This window comes from Charadrius vociferus, unplaced genomic scaffold, assembly GCF_000708025.1.
Source record: "Charadrius vociferus isolate BGI_N301 unplaced genomic scaffold, ASM70802v2 scaffold858, whole genome shotgun sequence".
In the NCBI taxonomy this organism is placed as follows: domain Eukaryota; kingdom Metazoa; phylum Chordata; class Aves; order Charadriiformes; family Charadriidae; genus Charadrius; species Charadrius vociferus.
In genome coordinates this window covers 4,041,140-4,063,183 of record NW_009649724.1, presented here as the reverse complement: position 1 = coordinate 4,063,183, position 22,044 = coordinate 4,041,140, and the positions used below count along the sequence as shown (strand labels likewise).

General features: G+C 50.7%; 1 protein-coding gene across 1 annotated transcript in view; it reads left to right on the top strand.

Annotated features, from left to right (window-relative positions):
• Positions 1-18,173, top strand: part of DCPS (decapping enzyme, scavenger) — a 19,803-nt gene extending 1,630 nt beyond the window's left edge. The window contains exons 2-6 of the mRNA XM_009890830.1: positions 1,741-1,909; positions 9,636-9,781; positions 13,258-13,371; positions 16,661-16,771; positions 17,726-18,173. Coding sequence (XP_009889132.1) covers positions 1,741-1,909; positions 9,636-9,781; positions 13,258-13,371; positions 16,661-16,771; positions 17,726-17,992 — 807 coding nt within the window. The 3' untranslated portion in view covers positions 17,993-18,173. The remainder of the gene's footprint in view (positions 1-1,740; positions 1,910-9,635; positions 9,782-13,257; positions 13,372-16,660; positions 16,772-17,725) is intronic.
• The last annotated feature ends 3,871 nt before the right edge of the window (positions 18,174-22,044 follow it).

The following is a 22,044-nucleotide window of genomic DNA, read 5'->3' as shown; positions in this document are numbered from 1 at the left end:
AACAAAATTGGACCAAGTATCGACCCCTGGGGGACACCACTGGTTACAGGCCTCCAACTAGACTTCGTGCCACTGATCACAACCCTCTGAGTCCTGTCACACAGCCAGCTCTCAATCCACCTCACTGTCACCTCATCTAACCCACACTTCCTCAGCTTCCTAATGAGGATGTTATGGGAGACAGTGTCAAAAGCCTTGCTAAAGTCAAGGTAGATGACATCTACGGCTCTCCCCGCATCCAGCCAACCAGTTACATCCTCATAGAAGGCCATCAAATTGGTCAAACATGATTTACCCTTGGTAAATCCGTGTTGACCACTTCCAATAACTTCCCGTTCCTCAGTGTGTTTGGAGAGGACATCCAGAATGAGTCGCTCCATTACCTTCCCAAGGACTGATGTGAGACTAACCGGTCTGTAGTTCCTTGGGTCCTCCTTCTTGCCCTTTTTGAAGATTGGAGAGATGTCGGCCTTTCTCCAGTCCTCAGGAGTCCTCCCTCCAGTCCGTAACCCCTCTTTATTTTGCAAAGTGTGGCCCCAGACTTGCTTTTCCAGCCTGGTGCTGCCCAAATTTGGCCAAGGGGGCAGGAGTTGGCTGCTGTCGGCAGCAGCATGCTGGGAACCTTATTTCGAGCCTCAGGTTAATTATTAGTATAACTGTCGCTTTTGGACCTGAGAGCGGGTTTTTCCTGTTGGAAACCTTATTTGAAGCCTCTGGTTATTTTTTATTTTTTTCCTTATTAGTTTAGCTGTTGCTTTTGGCCCAGCGAGCAGTTCTTTCATTTCAGTGGGTAAAGTGGCATTGAATTGCAAGGAAGATGCTAACTCTGGGGCTGCAAATAGGGTGGGCACATCAAATTTCCCTTTTATGGTGCCTGATTGTAGTAACTCTGAGTTTTATGGTCAGAGAGAGCCTGGCCGTGGCGTGGGAGCAGTACAGCTGCCTCTGCTCCTCTCTCCTGGAGACGTGCGTCTGATCAGGCAATGAGGATGGGGAAGTTTCAAGCTGCTGCTTCGCTCTCAGGGCAATGGGGTTGATGGTCAGTGGATAACTGAACTGGGTACGGACCTGCCTGCTCCACCCTGTGAGTGTGCCTTGGTTGGGAGCCCCAGGTGAACCCCTTTGCTCTCCCCAAGTGGTGTTCAGGGAGGGATGTTCAGGTGTTCAGCCTGTATGAATGGGAGTGATCTGGAGGCGTGTTCTGCATCCTGCACCTCCCAAAACGAGCACATTCAGGCCACGTCTGGATTGTGGTTCCTCGGAGCAGGGCAGCAGCGTTCCCTGCCCCAGAACAGCCTAGGTTTGCTCCCTGACTGTGATGTGAACACCTATTCCTGTCTCTGCCTTCTTCCTGACCCTCCAACCACCTGGTTGGTGGCCCTGTGTCAACTTGTGAGTATCTGAGATGAAATCAGTGATGTGGGTCAGTGGGAATGCAGTTGTGGGCGCTGGGAGCATCCGGGGAGGTGCAGATGGGCTGAGGCATTGTCCACATCCTGTGCTCCCCCAAAAAACCGCCTGTGTTCCCCTGTTGGGGAGCAGATTCCTGCCATGCTTCAGGGCAAATGTGTCTTTATTTTTGGATGGGGGCTGGACTAGGAGAAGGTTTGCACATGAGAACTGAGAGGCTGCAAGGTGTCTGCTGTGGTCCCTGGGTGGAGCTGTTCAGGTCCTGGCCTCAAACTCTCCAGCCAACACTGGGTTTGTGTTTGCTGATAGCTTTATCTGTTCTTATTCCAGGTGACCAGCCCCTCCGGAGAGGGGACGGATGCTGTAGTCATCCTGGAAAAGACTCCTTTCCAGGAGGAGAAAGTATTGGATCTGCTGAAGAAGCACACGAAGCTGGAGCTGCAGATGCGCAATGACATTTACAGCACGTACCACCTCTATCCTCCCCCGGAGCTGAGTGGTGAGTGCTCTCGGTCTTGCACTGGGGGGCTCCTGGGAGGGTGCCTCACTCCGTGGCTCGGCTGCGGACCGGCGGTTGTGGCTGGGATGCTGGTCAATGTGCTCCTGGCTCCTCTGCCGGAGGATGAAGCAAGACAGATAAGTGCTGCTGCCGGACCTGACTGTACCACGCTGGTTGTGGTTTGGCTGACAGCAGTAGACCAGGTAGAGGTGGGGAGATTGGTGGATCGTTGCTGCTCTGAAGGCAACATCTTAACTCTGGAGGCTTTGGACACTGCCATGTTTCTCTCCCGTTTCCCCACACTGTCGGACACGTAGTTCAGCTGATGAGCCCATTAAATGGCCATGGCTTGATTATTTGCAGTTATCTGTCTGAGCCTTGATTTAAAGGTGAAGAAAGGCTTGGGCATGTGAAAGCTTTCCTTGTGTGTTTTGTGGTTTTTTTTTTTGTTTTTTTCCCCCAGTGATTTCGGTTAATCTGGTGAGATACTGTCTCTCCCCATAACGCTTATCTTGAAAACAATCTCTGCAGAGCACGTGTCTGCTTCTTGTTCCATTTCACGTGCTTTATTTTTTTTGCCCAATGTTGTGTGGTAAGGACAGACAGCTACCACGTTTGCAAGGGAGATTTAAATCCTGGTAACCTCGTGTGCCTCGTGCGGGGAAGCACCTGGCCTCTCCCTGCTGATTTCACTCAGCTATGTGTTACGAAGCCTGATTAATAACCGCGTATGACGAGGTGAGATGAGCGGGTTGGAGAGCTCTAGTAGAAGGCTGTCATTCTGCGAGACGGATTCTTGTCACGGTGGAAAGGCATGCTGGGATTGCGGTGCTCTGCAGCCGCCGCTGGAAAGTGGGGCTGCTCTTTTGGCAGGCCAGGCACTTCAATTTAATGGTGGTATGTGTTTAAATTCTGGATGTGCAGTGATTAATTACATGTTGATGCTTCCATAAACACAATGACAGCCAAACAGGTTTAACAGTCAAAATTAATCAGAGTGATAGCCTTAAGTAATAAGTTGTTATGGTCCTGAATTAAATTTTTGGGATGTTTGATGTGCCTTCCCGAAAATGTTGCTATTTTAATGCTGTTTCTGTGGTGTAGGAGGAAGCACTGTCTGGCTTTGGGAGCTTGGGTTGTGCAAAACTCCTACTGAGGACTTGAAGTCAGAGGTGTCAGCATTACAAAGCCGTGCTCCGGTGGCAGGAAAACACCGCAACACCATGCCTGTCGCACTTGCCCTGCGTGGGAAGACGTTAAAGCTACACTTTGGCTGCAAAGGCTCCTGCTTGTGTGCCCGCTGCCTTCGAGGCCGGCAGCGACTTGCAGGGATTCCCACGAGGTGGCATTGCAAGACTAAAATCCCCTGGGCCTCTCTCTAGCTGCGGCCCTGCCAGCTGTGCTGGTGTTTGACTTCTTTGTAGCACTTTGCTGCAGTGCTGTATAATTCCAGCATTACTCCAACAGCAAAATGTTTTATTTAATTTAAGATTTTTGCTAGGTGTGAAACCCCTTTCTGGGGTAAAAAGGCTGGTCTCCGTCAGTGCCATGCTGCTTTTTCTGAGAGACTGGAGCAAAACCAGGTGAATCTGGGTCTTCTCGCATCTGGTTTCTGCGCCTTTGTTAAACTAAACCCTCAATTGTTTTTTTTTTTTTTCTATTTGATGTGTCTTCTGTGCTGGGACTCTGCCCTGCGTAGCCATGCTGTGTCATGTATAGTTGGACCAAACTTGCTGTGCTTTTGTATGAGTACTGGTACTATTCCTCTTGCAGGTTTGAATAGGGCAAAAAGCCTCTGGCTTCCTTCTGCTGAAGTTTGTCTTTCCAATTACTTTAAAAATTGCCTTTAAAAGCCAGGTTTTGCAGAAGCGTTACACAGTGGTGCATCTTTGCTTCTGAGCCATCTCCTTGGCGTCGCTGCATCTGCTCTGGATGTTGGGTAGGAGACCTGGGGGAAACTGCAGATCCCGGTGCTGCCTTCCAGGCTCCCTGGCTCTGAATGGTGAGCAAGGAGGCTTCTTCCTTTGAAGCAATTCGGAGCCAAATAGCTGTTTTTTGCAGGCATATTGTGTGAGCCACTGGCAGGCAGCTGGGCTGGCACCAGAGGGAAATGGTCGTAAGCATCAGGAGGGGAAGGAAATTGCCCTTTCAAGCTGAGTCATGGCCCAAGGAGGGAGTTGACGTGAAGAATGCAGCTCATAAACCTAAAATGAAGGAGGAGGATTTTCCTATAAGGCTGCAAACAATGTCAGGGCTTGTGAGAAGTCCCTGGATGTTGAGTGATTGTGTGGAGACCCAGCAAGCCCTCGCACAGGGTCTGCCTCGGCACTTGCAGATTTACATCTGGTTAACATGGTGCAGTAAAAGTATTTTGCAGAAAAGGTCAAACTTTGGCATTAAGCGGGCCCCCTGAACAAAGTCCTGGGTTGCGGTGTTGCGCAGAAGAGGAATTCACCCCAGGATTTTCACAGCATCCCAGGCTGTCAAGCCCCCTACGCTCAGCTCCTCCCTTTCTGAAGGTAAGGTAAACCTCCAGACTGAGGAAATCACGACCGCAGTGACTGTGACATTGGGCATGTTGACACAGGAGGAGCTGCCTCTGGTCCCTCTGCTTTTGTGAAGTGTGTTTCTCAATGCCACCTTTGCGGTCCGAGGTCCCCGGGGCAGCTCTTCCTTCAGCTGGAGTTTCTGGATAGCTGAAAATGGGTATTTTCTTCAGCTTTTCCCCGCCTCCTCGTTTGAGTCGGATGCTGCCTCCTCCGTGGAGTCAAGCTAACACAGGCCCTGTGCGATGAAAGCTTGTTTTGTCTTGGTGGTAGAAGAGCCTGCAACGCTGGGCAAGTTGCTTTGTTTTCATGGTGAAGGCAGAGAAAGGGAGACTAAAAGAAGTATGTTACCTGAGCAAATGACTCCCTTCTGCCCTGGGAAGAGGAATTTCACTCTGCAGCTTGAAGATGGGATTTTTAGGGCTGGGAGCACACTGGTGTAGAGATGCGTGAAGACCGTGCTGGTCAGAAAGAGGACCTCGGCCGTGTCTTGTTTGGCTCATCGGTTTTACTGGCCACTGGGAGAGAGGTGTCAAGGCTAAAATGGGAAATAACATTTGCACACCAACTTAATAACAGTCAGTTTGTCTGAAGGGCGACCCAAAACCACCTGAGGAAGTAGAAGGAAACTTGTGAGCAAATTTGTGAGGAGGAGCGGTGTCAGAGAGCATGTCCTCCGATTGTAACTGCCCTGCTAACAGCAAAGGTGGGTGTGCCTGACTCATTTTAAGGCCAGTTCCTGGATGTTGCCTGGATTTAAGAAGCAGCTTATGCTTAGAGGTGTGAGATGCTTGTGGAGGAAACCCCAGCTCTGGGGCTCTCCCTTGTAGGGAGAGCAAGGGCTGCTTTCATATCAGGGGAAAGACTTTTCCTGCTGCCAGAGGCTCAATTGCAAAAGCCAGATGGTTCAGGCAATATGTTCCCTGATAACATCCAGCTCCTGGTGGTGTTCACACCCGTTTAGCAAGGAGACCTTGCTGTTTCCAGCAAAAAGCAGCCTCCTCTTGCCTGGCTGTTGTGTTTCCCAGCACTGAAGCCATGCTGGTGTAATTTAAGAGCTCTTATCAGTCCTTTAAGGAGTCTACTCACTGGGCATGGCTCATGCCTGTGCTACAGGCTGAAGCTTATTGAAAATGCCTAAAACCGAGCACATCAAAGGATGTGCCAGCTCCATCTCTTTGACAGGGGGTGGAGAAATTGTGGGAGAAATGGGAGAGCATGGAAGGAAAGTATTCAGTCATGCAGGAAGTGATACATATCCCTGCTTTCCTGAGCCCAAAGAGTGTCTGGTTTCAGGCAGCGAGGAGCTGGAGAAACTTGTAGGAGCTGCACAGGGAAGGTTGGTTTGTCTCCCGGCGTTTCCATGCTCTGCCTGCCTGCGGGGCTTGCCCAGCGAAGAAAACACTTTGCATTTACACTTAAATAAAAAGCTGGAGCCTGGAGCAGTGGTTTGGGGGATGGTGGGAGGTATCACCCTGCTTTGCTCTGCGTTTTTTGGGTCGGTAACCTGCAACTTTCCTCTTCGCTGTGGCTGTTGCAGCTATAGCCCACCGCGTCCTCAGTCCGTGCGGGAGAACCAGGGGCCAGACAGCCTTGGCAGAAGTCCCCAGCGGCGCGCTTGGCTTGCCCTGGCATGTGCTGGCCTTGGAGACTGTGAGCTCTTGCAAGCTTTATCCTTTTGTGTTTTTATTTTAATCAGTAAGGAAAGCCCCAGATGTCTGAGGCAAAGCTGCCGGTCGCACCTGGTTGGGCCTGGGTTAAAATTAGGTGTTCCCTGGTGACTGCTGCACAGTTGTGATCATAAAACTGAATAAACCGTGTTAATACAGCAGGGGAAGGGGGAGGTTGTGCATCGTGTTTAGTTAGGGCTGCATTGAAGCTCTGCGCTGTCTTCCCGTCATCAGGTGTGTGGCAGGAAAGAGGTTTGCAAAGGAAAAGAAAACTTGCAAGAGTGCAACTGGGACTTTCTCTGCCGCTTCCTTGGCTTGGCACCTTCCTGCACCTGACGGCTGAGTTGATTAGGCAGATTATAAGCCAAAGCTCAGCTTCCTACTAGCAAAGGGAGGAAAAAGCACCCCTGCCCAAAAGGAGAAACAGGTTGTTCCTGCCCTGTATGCTTCTCTTGGCTCCCCGACGTGTTTAAATCTATTTAAAACAAAACTACAGTGGTCCATTTCAGTGTTGTTGAGTGGGATGGGAGAAGCGAGCGCAGTGGGTCACTCTGGCCTCTGCTTGCCATTTGCATCGGTTTGCAATTTGACTGAGCTGGAGGGGGATTTTGGCAGAGCCTGGGGACACTGCAGTGCAAAAGGGGCATCGCTAGTGAGCCTGGAGTGCACGTTCCTTCATGCACAAGCTCGCTCTCTACCTCTTTCCCATCTACAACATGTAGCTGTCCTGTGCCATAAGCATGGGATAATATGCTCCATCCTCTCCTCTTGGCAATAGCTACCTTCAACCCTTTTTTTCCCATGAGTTCCGCAAATTGAGCTGGTATTTTGGTTTTGTTTCTTGTGTCGTTTTTTTTTGCTCTCGTTTTTAGCAGGAAAGGGAAGAAGTAATTTTGTTTCTGGTCAATCCGGCCTTCCTTTTCTCCTCGGTAGGGAAACAACGGTGCAGTGTATCCCCTCAAAGACACCACCCCCACCCCCGAGAACTGCCCAATCGGTTGTTCTCTGCCATCGCAGTACCTCTGCCTCCTGCTCATCCAGGTTCCTTCAATTAAACCTCTTTTTTTTTTTTTTTTTTATAACCTCCAGTTAATTGACAGTCAGTCCTGACTTCCAGAATAAACCACAGGCGTTTTCGTGGCGTCCCTGGGCTGGTGTTCAGGAACACGCCAGCTGATGTGACTCAGATGTGTGCAGAGACAATCTTTGACCCTTCAGCAAGCTTGAAAACCCACATCATGTGTCCAGCGGTTCTTCACCCCCATTTCTAGGCCAGGGTAGGTTTCGGCTGCCCCACGGTGTACGTGATGCTTTAGTGCGCGTAGAGTCTGCCAGGAGCAGGGCGGCTTTTAAAGCGGAGCGTGAATGTGGCTGCTCGCCAGCAATGGAAAGATTTTGTGGCGAGCCCAGTCTCGCCATGGATGTTTCCTGCGGCTGAGCCCAGCCTTAGCTGGGGCTTTGCATCCTGTGCGCAAGCTCTTAACGATAGTCAGGCTCTGAGCATTTATCAAACAGCTTCTCCGGCCGTCGTGATTTATGCTAATTAGCATTGCTGGGGTGTTTCAGGGTTGATGAGACCTCTAGAAGGGAAATAATCATTAGTGAACCACAGCCTCTTCCCCCCCCCCTTCAAACATCTGCTGCTCAACCACAGCTGCACATTAAGGATTTCTCTGATCTTGTACTAGGCTTTAAAGTATCCTAAGTGGCTCTCCCCACCATGAGCAGCCCCTCCGCCCAAAACTGGGAGGTGCTGGGGAAGCTGTGAAGGGTCTGCAACCCCTTCCCAAGCCAGCACGTGGACTGTGGTTGCTGCCACCCCCAGCACAGAGGGGTTTCTGCTGTAGTCTCTGCTCTTCTTTTGGGGTATAAAATTAAATTGTAGAGGTTCCAGCCTGAGGCTGGGTGTTGTATCTTCTTATCTTTTACCTTTTTGTTTTCTCCCCAGTGCTTTGCTGGTCTTTGTAGCTCCTCTGCTCCTAGCTTAAAGCTTTGCCTTTTTTTTTTTTTTCTCTTCTTCTTTGCTATTACATCATCCCACTAGAAGTGCTAATCGAGTCCTGGAAAACAACCTTGTTTGAACATGTGTATGGTGGGAATCAGACCAGACTGCCCTTGTGGTTTGCATTTTCATATTTCATGTTACCAGCATTTTCCTGTGGATTTCATTAAGCTGGGTTTGGCATGAAATGAAAAGGCAGAGTCTCCTGGCTTAGGCAGCACCATCCTTGGCGGGGAAAAAAAACCCCACAAACCAACAAAACAAACCAGAAAACAAAAAAACCCACACAAAACCACCCTAAATCCTGGCTTTAGGAACAAATAGATATTTATATTCAGTATAGCCAGCGCATATACATGTATATATAGCGTGAAGCATGATTCTTTGGTACCCTGGTGAGTGTGCAGCCCGTGGTTTTCGTGACCATGGCAGACCTTGGGCACAAGCTGTAGTGTTTGCAGTGCTGCAGGCACTTGCTTCGGTCCGATCCGCTCGGGGTTTGTCCGGGCTTGCGAGGTTTGTCTCTTTCCTGCGTTAAGTTTTCTAGCACCTCTCGTTAGCTGGGAAGGCGGAGTGCCCTTGGAGTTGTGGTAGGCTCTGTATCACGCATCTAATCTCGGCCAAAGAGGGATATTTTTCCAAGTGTTTTAGCGCTGTGGGTAGGATTTACTGCTGCTGAGGTCAAAGCTGCCAGGGTGACGAGGTACGCACTTGCATCCTGTTTAATGCCACAGAAATTACGCAGCGAAGTTTTAATCTCCAGGTAAACAAAAATTGTTTTCCTTTTGCTAGAGTAAACAGCTAAATGCTCTTTGTCGGCTGGTGCAGGGGAATCACCCAGCCCTCTTCCCGTGGCTCGTCCCGTGCCCTGTTAACACATCAGCCCGTGGTGTTTGTTCCGGATCAGTCCCTGTGCCCGTGACCTCTTTGCCTCCTGTGCTCCAAGCCGAGCATCCTGATGGCTGAGAGCTCTGGGAAGGAGCTGCTCCTCGAGCCAGCCCCGGTGCGGCCCTGCTGCTTGCAGCTCATACGATGTCTGGTTTCGTGGCTGGAGAAAGTTGCTGGGTGCTCGCTCGTCAACATCCCCATGGGCTTTGGATTTGAGTATGAGGAAGATGCGCCTCTGCCCCCGGGGTCGTGTTTCTGTCCTGGTTGTCGACTGCGCATAAGCTCTTCCCTGGGAGGCCCAGCTCTGCCCCGATGTTGTTGATATGCCTGAATAAGCAAGTGTGGGGAAAAAAAACTTCAGACAGCAAACTCCTCCACCTGAACTGGAAAGACAGGCCCTGGCTGTGTTGTCGGCTTATCCTTCCTCAAAAAAAGCGGCAGCAGCCTGGGAGGTTAAAGCACTTGTTTGCTTTCCATGTCCATTGTCCCCCACCCCGCTATTTTAGTGGTATCTTTTAAAAGTGTGTTAGTGTGGCATTTGTTGGAAGGCAAAACAGATTTCTGGGGGACTGCGTGGTTTTCATCTGTGATGGTAACTCAGTAAATGTATTTGTTTCTAGAGATAAAAACCACAGTGGTGTACCCCGCCACGGAGAAACACCTTCAGAAATACCTCCGTCAAGAAGTGCACCTCATCCGCGAAACCTGGGAGGATTACAAGAACATAACGCTGCCCTTCATCCAGTCGCAGAGCTTCAGCATCCAGGTATGGGTTACCACTGCTTCCCTTCTGCAAAGGATGTCTTTGGCGGCCTCCTTCAACACGCCGGGCTGACAATGTCTACTCCAAAGCCCAAGTTGGAGGCAGAAGAGTCGGGAGTGCTCTGCCCCCGTCTCCCTTCTGGTTGTTCCATCAGCGTGTTGTCAGCTCCACGGTTCTGCATGCTCTCATCTGGCTGGGCAGCCTGCTTCTCAAATATGACCAGCTGCAGATTATTTCTGCTGGTCCTGAGTTGTGATGCTGCCTGAATGCCCCCCCCCCCTCTATCATGCTTTCTTGAGACTGTCTGACTTTTAGGGTAAGCTCAGCGATGCCAAACGGGCCTTTCTTTCCCCTAAGCTCCTGCGGTGTCCTCATCCTTCTGTCCTCTGGGGCATCCTTCTCCATCTTTGCAGAAAAACATTTGCCTTGGAGGTGTACCCAAAGCTGCCTTTCCCGAGGTTTCTGGAGACTTTCTGTGCTGGGGCGTTCCTCCTCCTTTCCAAGGGTGTCTCCCTGGGCGTTGGTGCAGTTCGCTGGGCTTTTTAGGAGTCTCTTGGGTGTTGTGGAAGTGCGCAGATCGCTCTTGGATTCCTGCATTGCAACTCGCTCCTCGGGCTTTGCCTTCAGCTCCTCTGCCATTAAGCCCTTTGGTCCATATTCCCCGTGGCAAAGCTGTACTTTTTAGCATCCTTCTGCTGCTGCCTGGTGCAAGTAGACTTTTTTCCTGTTTCACATCCTTTTTGACCATTCCTCTCCCTGTCTGTCTTCTTCAGGGACCAGAGGCACCCAAGTCTGTAGGAACCAGCCTGCGCAGAAGCAGGCATGAACCATATCCTGGCTCTGCTGAGGCTACCCATTAAAAATAAACGCCAAAAAGCAACCAACCACAGGCCTTGGGTATTCCCCACACCTCTTTCTTTTGCTGCCTTAAACAGCAGCAGAACGGTTAACAGGGTTCACTGTTGCAACGTCTGTTTTCTAATCGCTTGCAGATGAACGCGGATCCTGCTTTCTACGTCTCGTACCAGAAGGCACCTCGCAAGCCGCAGTGTGCGCTCAATTACTCCTCGCCCGCCTGCTTTTCTTTGCTCCATCGTTCAGCTTTCTCGCCGGCAGCCAGGCTGCAACACCAATAACATACAGGCGGCATTTATTAGCTGGAGAAAGACAAGAGTGTGTTTCTACCAGACGGCAACCTGCACGAATGTTTTCTCCGTGCTTTTGCTTTACGGCTGTTAAGTTTCCTGGTGTAGCAGCTGCCTTCAGACATTGCTTGAGCTCGTGCTCTCTGCCTCTCTCACTAAATGCTTGTGAGCTGATTTCTGTACGTGGAAACACATTCCTGGTGACCGTCGGGAGCATCTGCTGAGGAAATCGTGGTCAGCACAGTCAGTCCTTGACCTCTTGTGATTTGATAATGCCGTTTCTTGTCTTTATCTAACTGGTTTTAACGAGCGGAAAGGGAAATGTGAAGGGTAACAAGAATATGGGGGGACTTACAGAGGCAGCTCTGTTTTCTCCTGGAGGATACAAGGCGTGGATGCTTTCAGTATAATGGTTTTATTGTGGTGCCAGTCTCTGGACATGTGTTGTCCTCGCTGGGCTTGTGCTGGAAACAGCAAGAGCGGTCAGCTGATGACCTGCCTATCACATGAGGCAGCGTGGGGTTTAAAATTCAGCTCATCTGATCGGTGAAGTTATTTAGGGCACTGATAGCTTGGCGCTTGTGAAAAGAGCAGGCATTAAAAAAAAAAAAAAAAAAAAACCCAAAAAGGGCAAACTTTCATTTCCTGCTGCGCTTCCTGCCCTGCTTTTCTTCCGAGGTCAGAGCACAGCGATCTTGTGCCTTGCTTTCCAAAATGGCTTTGGGAATCTAATCTTCTTGAAGACATGGTTGCTAGGAAGAAAAGATGAGAAATTTAAGCAGGAAAAAACCCCCACAAAACAGATCAAGGGAGGAGAGTTTGGCTTCTCCCTAAGGATTTATTCAGGTCAGATCACAATGATCCTAAGTTTTGATTGGATTAATTAAACTCTTGACAGAGTTCCCTAAAAGGGCTGTCTCTTTATCTCGAGTGTCTGATGTGCACGGCATCCACTGACCCAGCTCGCTTGGCGCGTCTGCGAGGCTGGCTGCATCTTCCCTACCCACCTGGGGCAACCAAAATGTTTCATACCTAAACTTCCTGGGGAAAATGATGTTTCGAAATGGTTTCAGCTTTCAAGCCCTATCCATTTTCTGCTGCCTTATCTTCTAGGGACCTGCCTGGGGACTCCCTTGGCAGCCTGATACTTAAGCTAGAGCATAAAGTGCGTTTTGGAGGTGTAAAGAAGGATGCTGGAGCTCAGGTTGGGAGACAGGAAAAGCGAAGATGCTCTCTGCTGGTTTTACTCTGTTGTTTATCCCTGGTCTCTTCCATTTTGTAGCCGAAACTCATCTCTGGATGGTGCTTTGTTTTGAAGGAGGAGTGCAAGGGGATAACCAGAGCAGGGACTACAGTTCCTCTGGAGGCTGGAGCTTTAAGTATAGAGGAAGAAGAGCGGCGAGTTGTTTTCTAATCAGCCAGGAAACCAAGACACGTTGCCCAGGAAAACACAGGCCTTCCATATTTGCCTGGCCAGCGCTGGCTGCCAGAAGCCAGAGCTACATCCAACTTCAGACTTGCAAGCAATCTGCTTTTTCCTTTCTGAACGGGGGAAAAATCAGCCGAGTTCCCTTCCCAGACCTAGTTGTAAAGGTTTCGGTGCAGCCTGGGAGGTAAAAAAGGTTCGAACAGCCCTGTGGTGCTGCAAGAAGCATCTGCTGAGCCCTACAAGAACCGGCTTCCGCCGCTGCCCCACCTCACCGGGGTCTGGCGTGCTCCGAGGTGCTTGTGTTGGTGGCTGATCTGCCTGAACGCCTGTACCTATCCGTTGCCAACCGGTGGGAGCACGCCGGAGGGATGCTGCTGCCCCTCGGGGTATTTAGTGCTCCATCCAGCAGCTCCCATCTCCACGTAATTCCTAAAGCAGCCAGGTCTGGTTTATTGCTAGACACCATCGAGGAGAACGATCTTAAATCCTCTTAGGGGAAAATGCAACTATTTCTACAGTGGGCTAAACCATCTCTGTTCAGTACCTCATCTCCAGCTGTGGCCAGCTCTTAACGCTTGAGAGGAAAGTAAAAATCCCTGAATAATTTAGCTCGTTGGCGGTGTAGTGCCACGCAGCGGGGTCGGGGAGGGGGTACCTTTTCACTGAAGTGCTTCTAATAGCCCGGAGTTTGTTGTTGGAATGTTTTATGGATAATTAACTACAAATGTTATCAGCTATGAAATTATTTGGTCATCTTAAAATAAAGTCGTTGGGGTTTTTTTTTGTTTTGTATTCCGCTTGCAGCGGATATGCACTAATCCATGAGCTTGGGCTAAATGTGCCTGAGGTGTTGAGTTTTTTTTTTTTTCCTCTGCTGATTTATAAATTGCATATTTCTCTTTCAGTGGGTGTACAATATCCTGGAGAAGAAAGCTGAGGCTGATCGAATCGTCCATGAAAACCCAGATCCTTGCAATGGATTTGTCCTAGTCCCAGATCTTAAGTGGAATCAAAACCAGGTTTGTTTGGTGTTCTTAATCTTTGAAGGGATGCTGCTTGTCTGAAGGTAATCCAGAGGAAATGTCCACTTTCGTGCTACTAATAGCACACTAATGAAAGTTCTAGTAGGGGAATAGGTCCTTCCTGTTCACACTGTCATTAAGTGATGATATTGCCAGGGCCTTTTATCACGTGCTAATTGTGGACACTGCAGAACACAGGCTGTTCTCACTGCTGCTGGGTGATTTGTTAGCTTCGCTTTCTCTTTCCTGTCTTAGCCCAAATGTTGTCGTGATGTGTTTGAACCTAAATCCAGCTGCGTGTTTGTTCCTGATGAACTTGTTTGGGTTTTTTTGCAAGCCTCGACTTTTAGGGGCAAACCAGGCAGATGTGTTGTCCTTCAGTTGCTGCGATTACCTCTCCTCCACACGATATTAAACAGATGGTCGTTAGCTTATGAGCAGCTGCTTAACCCCTCGTGGGAGTGGCCACTCATTGAAACGTGGAGGTTTTTAAGCCCAGGCTATAATGCTTAATTGAGTGGCTCATTATTTCCTTGGGCTCCGGCTCTGTTTCGTACTGTACTTCTGGGGATGTGCCGGGGGAGGTGATACTCCACATGTGAACCCCTTGAAATTGGTAGAGTCAAAAAAAAAAAAGGAGAAAAAAAAAAAAAAGTCCCCTTTGTGTTTCTGATCCTCAAAATGATTCTGTGGGTGGCCGGGGGGGGAAGTTACAATGTGATTAAAACTTAGAAATGAGAACTAAAAACTAAAAATAAAATGAAAAAAAATAGGAGCACAAGCCTGCTCATGGGCAGCACAATTCTGTATTTCTGTCCTGGGGGCACCGAGTTCTGGTCTGGTGCTGCGTCGCCTGGCGGAATGACACAGGGAGGGCAGGTGAGTAAGTCACTGCAGGGTAGTCTCCATTCCTTGCACATCAGCTACTCCAAAAATCCCTTCTCAAGCCGTGATGGGGTAACCAAGCTCAAATTTCCACTTCTTCACCGGGAGACACGATCTGCCTCCTGAAGAGACTTTGCAAAGCAAGTGATACATGGCAAGCTTGCAGTTGTTCTTATGCTGCTGTGCCTTGTTCAGTGCCCATTACTTTTAGGGTGGCAATATTTAGGGATCCAAGAAAGTGCAGCACGCCGCCCCTTTCCTTGCTTCGAGCAAAGCCTTGGTTGTAAATCCTCACTTGCCACAACCAAGCTTTGCAGATCACATCAGGATTGGAGGCAGATGGGCTAAAAATTATGCTTTAGCTTTCTCTAGAGACCCGCTGTATCCACGTCTTGCAGCTAGCACCGTCAGGGAGTGCTTTAATGGTAGGATTTGTCTTTGACATGGTTTCCCCATGCTGCTGTCGCCTCTTGGTATGCTGAACAGGATCTTCTTGATAGCTTCCCAGCGGCTGGGCTGCTGTCTGCAACGAGAGAGCCGTCATCCCTGGGGCTATCTGGGACCTTCCCATTGCCTGTCTCCTTCCCAGGCAGGCGAGTCAGCATCCCAGCGAGGGCTGTCGACTTCTGCCTTCGAGCCAAGGAATTTCTTCTTGGCTGTGGGTGATGCTGAGCCAAAGCTGATCCCGGCAGCCCTGGGGCTGCCCGCGAGCACTGGTTCCTTCTTCCCGGCAAACAGGCAAGGCTACTAAATTAAGTCAGGGAAGCAAGACAGAGCTCCCAGCAGGACTCTCCGAGCCTCTCCTTAGAAGTCTCTTCAACAGTGTTGCCTTGCACTAGCTTAGCACCTTGTCAGCAAATGCTGCGAATTCACCTGTAATTATTTCAGGCTGATGGACGGGAGGAAGATTTCTCATTTGTACCATGAAGTCTGCAGGCTTGCTGCCGGCCTCGACCTTCTGGGTGCTGCGTCAGCTTCTGCCCAACCTTGATAGTTGTTTGAGTTGGTTTCTTGGTTTGTTTGGTTTTTTTTTTTTTAAATTATTTTTGGTGTGGTTCTCCCCCCCGCCCCCCTTCTTTTGAGCTGGTTTCAAACCCGCAAGGAGCCCTGAGGCGTTGCCTGAAACGATGCCCGGCATGACATCATTCAGGGCCTTTTTAGCAACAGGCTTATTTGTTTCAAACAGCAACATGCAGATGTTCTAAGGAGAAGAGATGTTTGCTTTGCCTCCTGCCAGCCAGCCCTGATCCAAAGAGGACAAGCCGATACACCGTCTTTTTCCGGAGCTGTGCACAGGCTGCTTTAGGAATCAAACCGAACCATGAGCGTCGCTGTGCTGGCTGGGTGCAAATAGCAGCTTCGTGTTTCGAGAGACCCGAGACAGGGTCCTGAGAGCATCTTTTGGCACGAGCCTCTGTTTCCAAATAGCCAGATGGGTTTCTCACAGCCCTGAAAAGATCTGCTGGGTCTCAAATATCTAAACCCTTCGCTTTGCGGTGTTTATATTAGAAAACCACTAACTGAGCTGAAAGAGATGGGGTTTTTTTATTTAATTTTTTTCGAAATGTAATGATCCACAGCGCTACGTCTTGTTAAACAGTGAATTTGGTAAGTGCTTCAGGGCATGCCAAAGGTTGGCTGAAAGCTGCTGAACGGCAGTATTTTACTGCACTGGAGTTGTCCGGTGACTGATTAAATCTTGAAAATAGTTATTTATGGAACTGGTGTGACTGGAAAGTGGCCGGCTATTTGCACAGTGGAAATATAGGAAGCTTTTCACTTGGAAAATTCTACAGTCGCAGTTTTGGCTGCTGCGATTCACTGTAAATCCTCGTCTGAGTGTGGAGATAAACCGTTCGCTTGCTCTGCAGAAAAGGGCATGCTCGGCGTGGTGTCTGCGCGTGGGGGTTGCTGACAGACCCCACGGCCTCCTGGCCTTGGGCCTCAAGTTTCCTCCACCTAGCAGGGTGGGTGCCTGTGCCTCTCCTGCCAGCCTCCATCTGCGCTGGGACAACGTTTTTGAGATGCTCAGGGAGACGTTGTGAATGTGCAAGTGCTGTGTTTACGGTAGAAAAGAGTTGTTCAGTCGATCTACCTTTAAAGCTGAGAAGATATTTGTGATCCCGCTGTTTGTCAGTGGGGGTGAAGCTGTCCTATTCTCGCTTATCCTTCGAAAGATCCCAGTTTGTCCAGAAATGATGCTTTGAGGCGCAGTGGGTTTTGGGGTGAGCACGTCTCATACTGGATTCGACCCGGCTTGGGTGTGCGTTAAACACGATGGCAGACAGCCCCTTATAACACAGCCTGGAAAGCGGTGGTTGGTGTGCCAGATCCCAAGCGCTCGTGCCTCCTTCTGCTCTTTGTGTGGTCACCTTCGTCACCGTCCTCTGTCTCTCTGCAGCTGGATGACCTCTACCTGATAGCCCTCATTCACCGCCGAGAGGTCAAGTCGCTGCGGGACCTCACCGCCGAGCACCTCCTGCTGCTGAGGAACATCTTGCAAGAAGGCAAGGTAAGCGCAAGGCTGGTCCCACGCTGTTGTCCTGGCCGAGGAGAGCACGGCCTGCCTGCTGCAGGGCTGCTGCCTGCATTTTCTGGCAGCTGCCTGTCCGACCTACGCACAGCATCTGCGTGGGGACCAGTAACCAAGAGATGACAATATGGTCAAGAACCGGGGCTGCGCTGCCCGCTCTAGCATCATGCTGCTCCGTTGGCACCTTCCCCCGGGGCATCGGAAAGCCGTGCCGTGTTCGAGGTGTTTTCAGGGGTGCTCAATATTTCTCCGTTAGCAGTGAGTTGCAGGAGTCGAGCCCTGCTCTCCCTGTATTGATAACTTCCTTCCCAACCCTTTGACCATTCTCACCAGCTGACAAGTTCTTTCCAGCCCCATGACGGGGCATGCTTGGTAGATGGATGCACGATAGCGTCTCTTTCCTTCACCATGTTAGAAATTTGGAAAGTAATTGCACTGGGGAAAGCGGAGATTAATTAAGAGATTAGTCAGGGGATTGCAGTGCGCTGAGCAGTGAACCAAGCCAGTGTGCTGGAGTTTGCCGTTGCTGTTTATAGTTTTAATTATACTGGCTGGTAACAGGATCCCCGTAACTTGCCGAGCGAGCCGAAGCGATAAGGGTGGAAGGGAAAATGATACGAGTGGAGAGCACGTCCCGTCACGGAGGGAGAAAAGTGGGGCAGTCGGAGACATCGCTCCATCCCTGCAGAGGCTGAAACGGAGGATGGGGAAGAGCTCTGTACTTCCCAACTTCCCCCTCTCCCTTGCTGTGAGGATGGAGGAAGCAGAAATCGCTTCTGCCTTTCTCTCCGCCTTCTGTGCCACCGGGGGATGCTCCTTTCCATCCGTTGCAAGGTCTGTCTGTCCACACGCTGCCTGCCTCCCCGTGCCCTCGCTGTGTGTTGCTAGTCCTGACCTCTGGCTCTTTTTTTTTTCCTGTTTTCTTCTCCTTAGGAGGCCATAACGAAGCGCTTCGGTGTGCCCGGATCCCAGCTGCGAATCTACCTGCATTACCAACCCTCCTACTACCACCTGCACGTGCATTTCACCGCTCTGGGCTACGACGCCCCCGGCAGCTCTGTCGAGAGAGCCCATCTCCTGGCAGACGTGATTGACAACCTGGCGATGGACTCCATGTACTACCAGAAACGGGCTTTGACCTTCGCCCTTCGGGCTGACGAACTTCTGTTTAAGAAATTCCAGGAGGCAGGAAGAGTGTGAGCTGGCGGAGGCGCTTTTTGTATCTTTTTAATAAATGCCCGTTTTCAGGGTTTGTGTCGTTTTTTTAAAGGTTTTGGTGCTTTTTTTTTTTTTTAAACTCAGATTTTGTACAAACCGGGGCTGATGGCCCATTGCTATGGAAACCATGTCTTCTGCTCAAGTCAATTAAAACATTGATTGAGTAACCCCTTTTAGTGTGCTGGTTTTTACCAGGGACTGGGCGCCTCTGGGATGCAGCGAGCGGAGGGGTTTGGGCAGGAGGTTCTGTGTGCCTCAATCTTCTCCGCCCAAAATTCAACCCCTGCCACCAAACATCAGCCCAAACAGGGGAGTAGGCAGCCGAAGGGGTGCAAGGAAACCCTCCGTCCTCAGAAACCTTCACTTATTTCTTACGGATTTACCCCTGGGAGTGGGATTGCAGCTTTTCTGGGGCAGGGAGGGGTTTCTTGCTCCAAATAATGACTAACCCCAGTCCTCGCCTCTCCCAGCCGGCCAAATGCTATGGGCTTTGCGAATGCGACTGCGTGTGCTGCCTGATCCTCAGCCTCGGAGCTGTCACCTCTACCCTGCTAATTAGTCATATATCCGGCTCAGATGAGCTCGTTTAAAAAGGGCAGCCCCTCCCTGACAGAGGCTCCTCAAAATTTTACAAGGATTCTTCAGGGTGCTCTTCAGAAAACAACCCATAAAGTAAATAATACTACTTTTCTTTCTGCCAAGGTGGTGGCAAGGCAGTAAATGCCTTCCTGCAGCTGGAGGGTCCCGGCGAAGGAGCCACGTGAGACCGTGGGTGTCTTTGCTGCCGCTTTCCAGCTCTGGTGAGGTTTTTCTTCCTCTTTCGGTGGGGCGCCAACTTCTTCCTCACCGCTTGACTCTGTTTAAATGGTCCTTGCGCTGTGCCCCGGCGACGGCTGCCCGTTGCGGTGAGGAAAAATAGATTTCTAGGTATGGAGAGAGGTTCAGCCGTCGCTTCCCCCGCATCTTCTCCACTGGGCACCAACCTCTGAAAACTTCATGAGTTCTTGCTGCCAAAAAGGGCTCTGGTTTCTGGTCAGGGATGTAATTGCAGGAATCATCTTGCCGGCTACCCTAGTTATTTACTCCTTTCAACACACTGAGCTCTAAGGGTGGGGTGTTTTTTTCTGCTGATTGTTGGGGGGGAAAAAAAAGATGTGATTTGTTTCCAGGGCTGCTCGGTGTGCCACGGTGCTGCCCTGTGATGGAGCAGTCCAGAGCCGGCTGGATTGCAAGTGGCATCATCAGAGATGCCCGGGGCTTTGTTTGGCTCATCCGATTAATAAATATTCAGGTCAGGCAGTTCCCCGGTACCTTTTAGCAGCAGGGGAGAGGCAGCGCATCTGGATGCAGCCACCTTTTCTATTCTTATTTCTCTGCAAAAATGCAGGACGTGGTAAGAAAGCTGGGCTGATCTCTCAGGGGAGTCTTTCCCTCTTCTTTCAGATCTCCTGAACAGAGCACTCTGGGGGCCTGAGTTGCTTGAGGAGTGGATCTGGAGATGACCAGCAGGGTTGGCTGGTTTGCATCCCAGGTTTTAAGCTGCTAAGGGACAGGGATGATTTTTTTTTTTTTTTTCCCATCATGGGGTGTTTTCTGTGCCGAGAGGGAGCTTGGGTGAGGGAACACCACGGTTTTATGTACCCACCTAGGTCAGCCCAGGCATGGAGATGGTTAAACAACAGATTGGATCATCTTGTTGCCCAGGAAGCTTCCTTCTTCAGGTATTAAAAAAAAAAAAAAAGGGGGGGGAAAAAAAAAAAGCTGTCTTGAAAATAGACTTTCCGAGGACTGTGACAGCCGACCGAGCAGCACATCTTCCGCAGACCATCTGTCTGCTCCCGCTGGAGGAATGGTTTCTGCTGGGAGACTAGAAAGCGCGCTGCCTGGCCGTCACCCATCTCCTTCGGGATACGCGGGGTCTCCCCGCCTGCCCCGAGAGCAGAGGGCAGCGTTTTGACGCTGGAGCTTTGGGAGGGTTTCTTGAGGTCCCGGGGCTTGTGAAGCCAGGCGGCGTTTCTAGGCTGTGGGTTGAGGACGGGTGAGCCCGAGGTGGTCGGCAGGCAGCAGGACAAAGCCGGCTTGTGCTGGGCATGAATCGCCCCATTCTTGTCCCTCTCCAGCAGATGCTGCGAGCCTGGCCAAGGGCATCCCCCTCCTCCTTCGTTAATAGATCTGTGGCCTCCTCACCCTTTTCGGCAGCGTTTCGGCTGCGGCGTGATGGTGCGAGGCCATCCTGGGATGGCAAAACCTCTGCCCCCATCCTCACCGCTGCAGCCGGGGTGTTCTCTAAAGCATTTTATTGATGCCATTTCTGAATACCTTTGGATCGGGTGACGGCAGAGCTTGTTACAAATTCACTTCTCAAACAGCTAGGGATTTCCCCCCCCCCCCTTTTCTTCTCCAAATTACTCGGCGCTCATCATGCTGAATTAATCTAACTGGCAATTTATCCTTTGTAAATTAAATATTAGGGCAGGGTGTAGTCATTAGCAATGACTAACTACCCAGCAAACGCTCGTGGCATTCTGCTAAGGCAGCAAATACGTTTCCGAGGCGCGGTATTTTCTGGTGGCTTTTCAAAACGTATCGTCTACTGGAGCTGCGGTGGCCACTGGAAGCTCTTTGCTGGCCTTTGGGTCCACCCGAGGGGTCCCTTGGGAGATACGTCCCCCGAGGAGATGTGAGTAGGCACAGCAGGCACCCCGTACCTGCCCCGAGGATGCCCCACTGGTGCTCTCAGACGTCCTGAGGTTCCGATGGGGTGGACTCAAGTGGTGCTCATGGGATCACCATCGTTTCCCCAAACCTTGGTGAAGCTCAAGCCGCAGAGAGACCTCTCAGTGGGGACATCCAGGAAAGGCAGCTCATGGAGATGTGGAGCTGGAGCAGCCCCGATGCTGAGTTTGCGTCTCTGCCAGGGCTTTTCTTCCGCTCTTGGTCCTGTTGGTGCTGCCCCAGGCCGTGGGAGAAAGCTCCGGGATGGAAACCATCACCCCAAAAGGAGCCCATCCCGCCGGCACCAGCGGGAGGGAGCTGGGGGCCGAGAAGATCCTGGGAAGCGAAGCTTTTAATATTCCGTCTTGGGGGCATGGTAAAAATAGACATTTGGGATGCATTATTGTTGCTGGAGTTTTATTGAACGCCGTTTATTGTTTCCAGATGCAATAAACCTAGCGGGGGAACCCAAGAGACCCAAAGGGTCTAAATATCCTTCAAGCAAATCCCAGCTCCCCCCGCTGAGCTGCGGCCCCAATAATTACTCTGGGATTGTCTACGAGCCGGTGGCAATTAAAGCCTAATTACGGCGGGCTTGCCTGTCACCACGGGTAAAACTCTCTGTCCCGTTACCTCGCGTCTCGCCAGCAAGGAAACCCCATCCCACGTAGGTTGAGGGACGAAGCGAGGATGCTCTTCAAATATTGATGTGGTTGCGCAATTAGCCTTGGCAATACCAGAGCCGTCGGGTATTTTATCAATTAATATCATTGGCGCTGGACACGTCCGTCTTCAAATGGGGCCGGTGCCCTCCGGGTTCCTGCTACCTCTTGCTTTCCAGCCTGATAAAGGGGAATGAACTTCGCTGCCTTCAGCAGCAAAGCTGCCAATATTTCGTGTTATTTCCCATGTAAAAATGGGTGTTAATGTCGCTAATTATCTCAGGGGTTGGCAAAATCCCACCCCGGCGCGGGAGAGATGGATTTTGCGCCTTAGAACTAGAAGCCTCGAGGGGTGGGCTGCTGATTTTGTGTATCACGAGGATGGGATGGGATAGAAATGGGATGGAAATGGGTGGGATGGGATGGAAGTGGAACCCCGTGGGAGACCGAGGTGGCCGGGCACAGGCCATTCCTGCGGGAATTAATTATTCTGCAGGAAAAAAAGAAAACCAACCCTGAACCCGATATTGAGGTGATGATTTGAAGCAAAGCCAACCCCAAATCTTCTGTGCACCATCTCCTGGTGGTTCGGTGCAGCAGATTCCATGGGGGAATGGTGCGAAACCCTCCCCCGGTGGGGAAAGCTTTGCCCCCCCC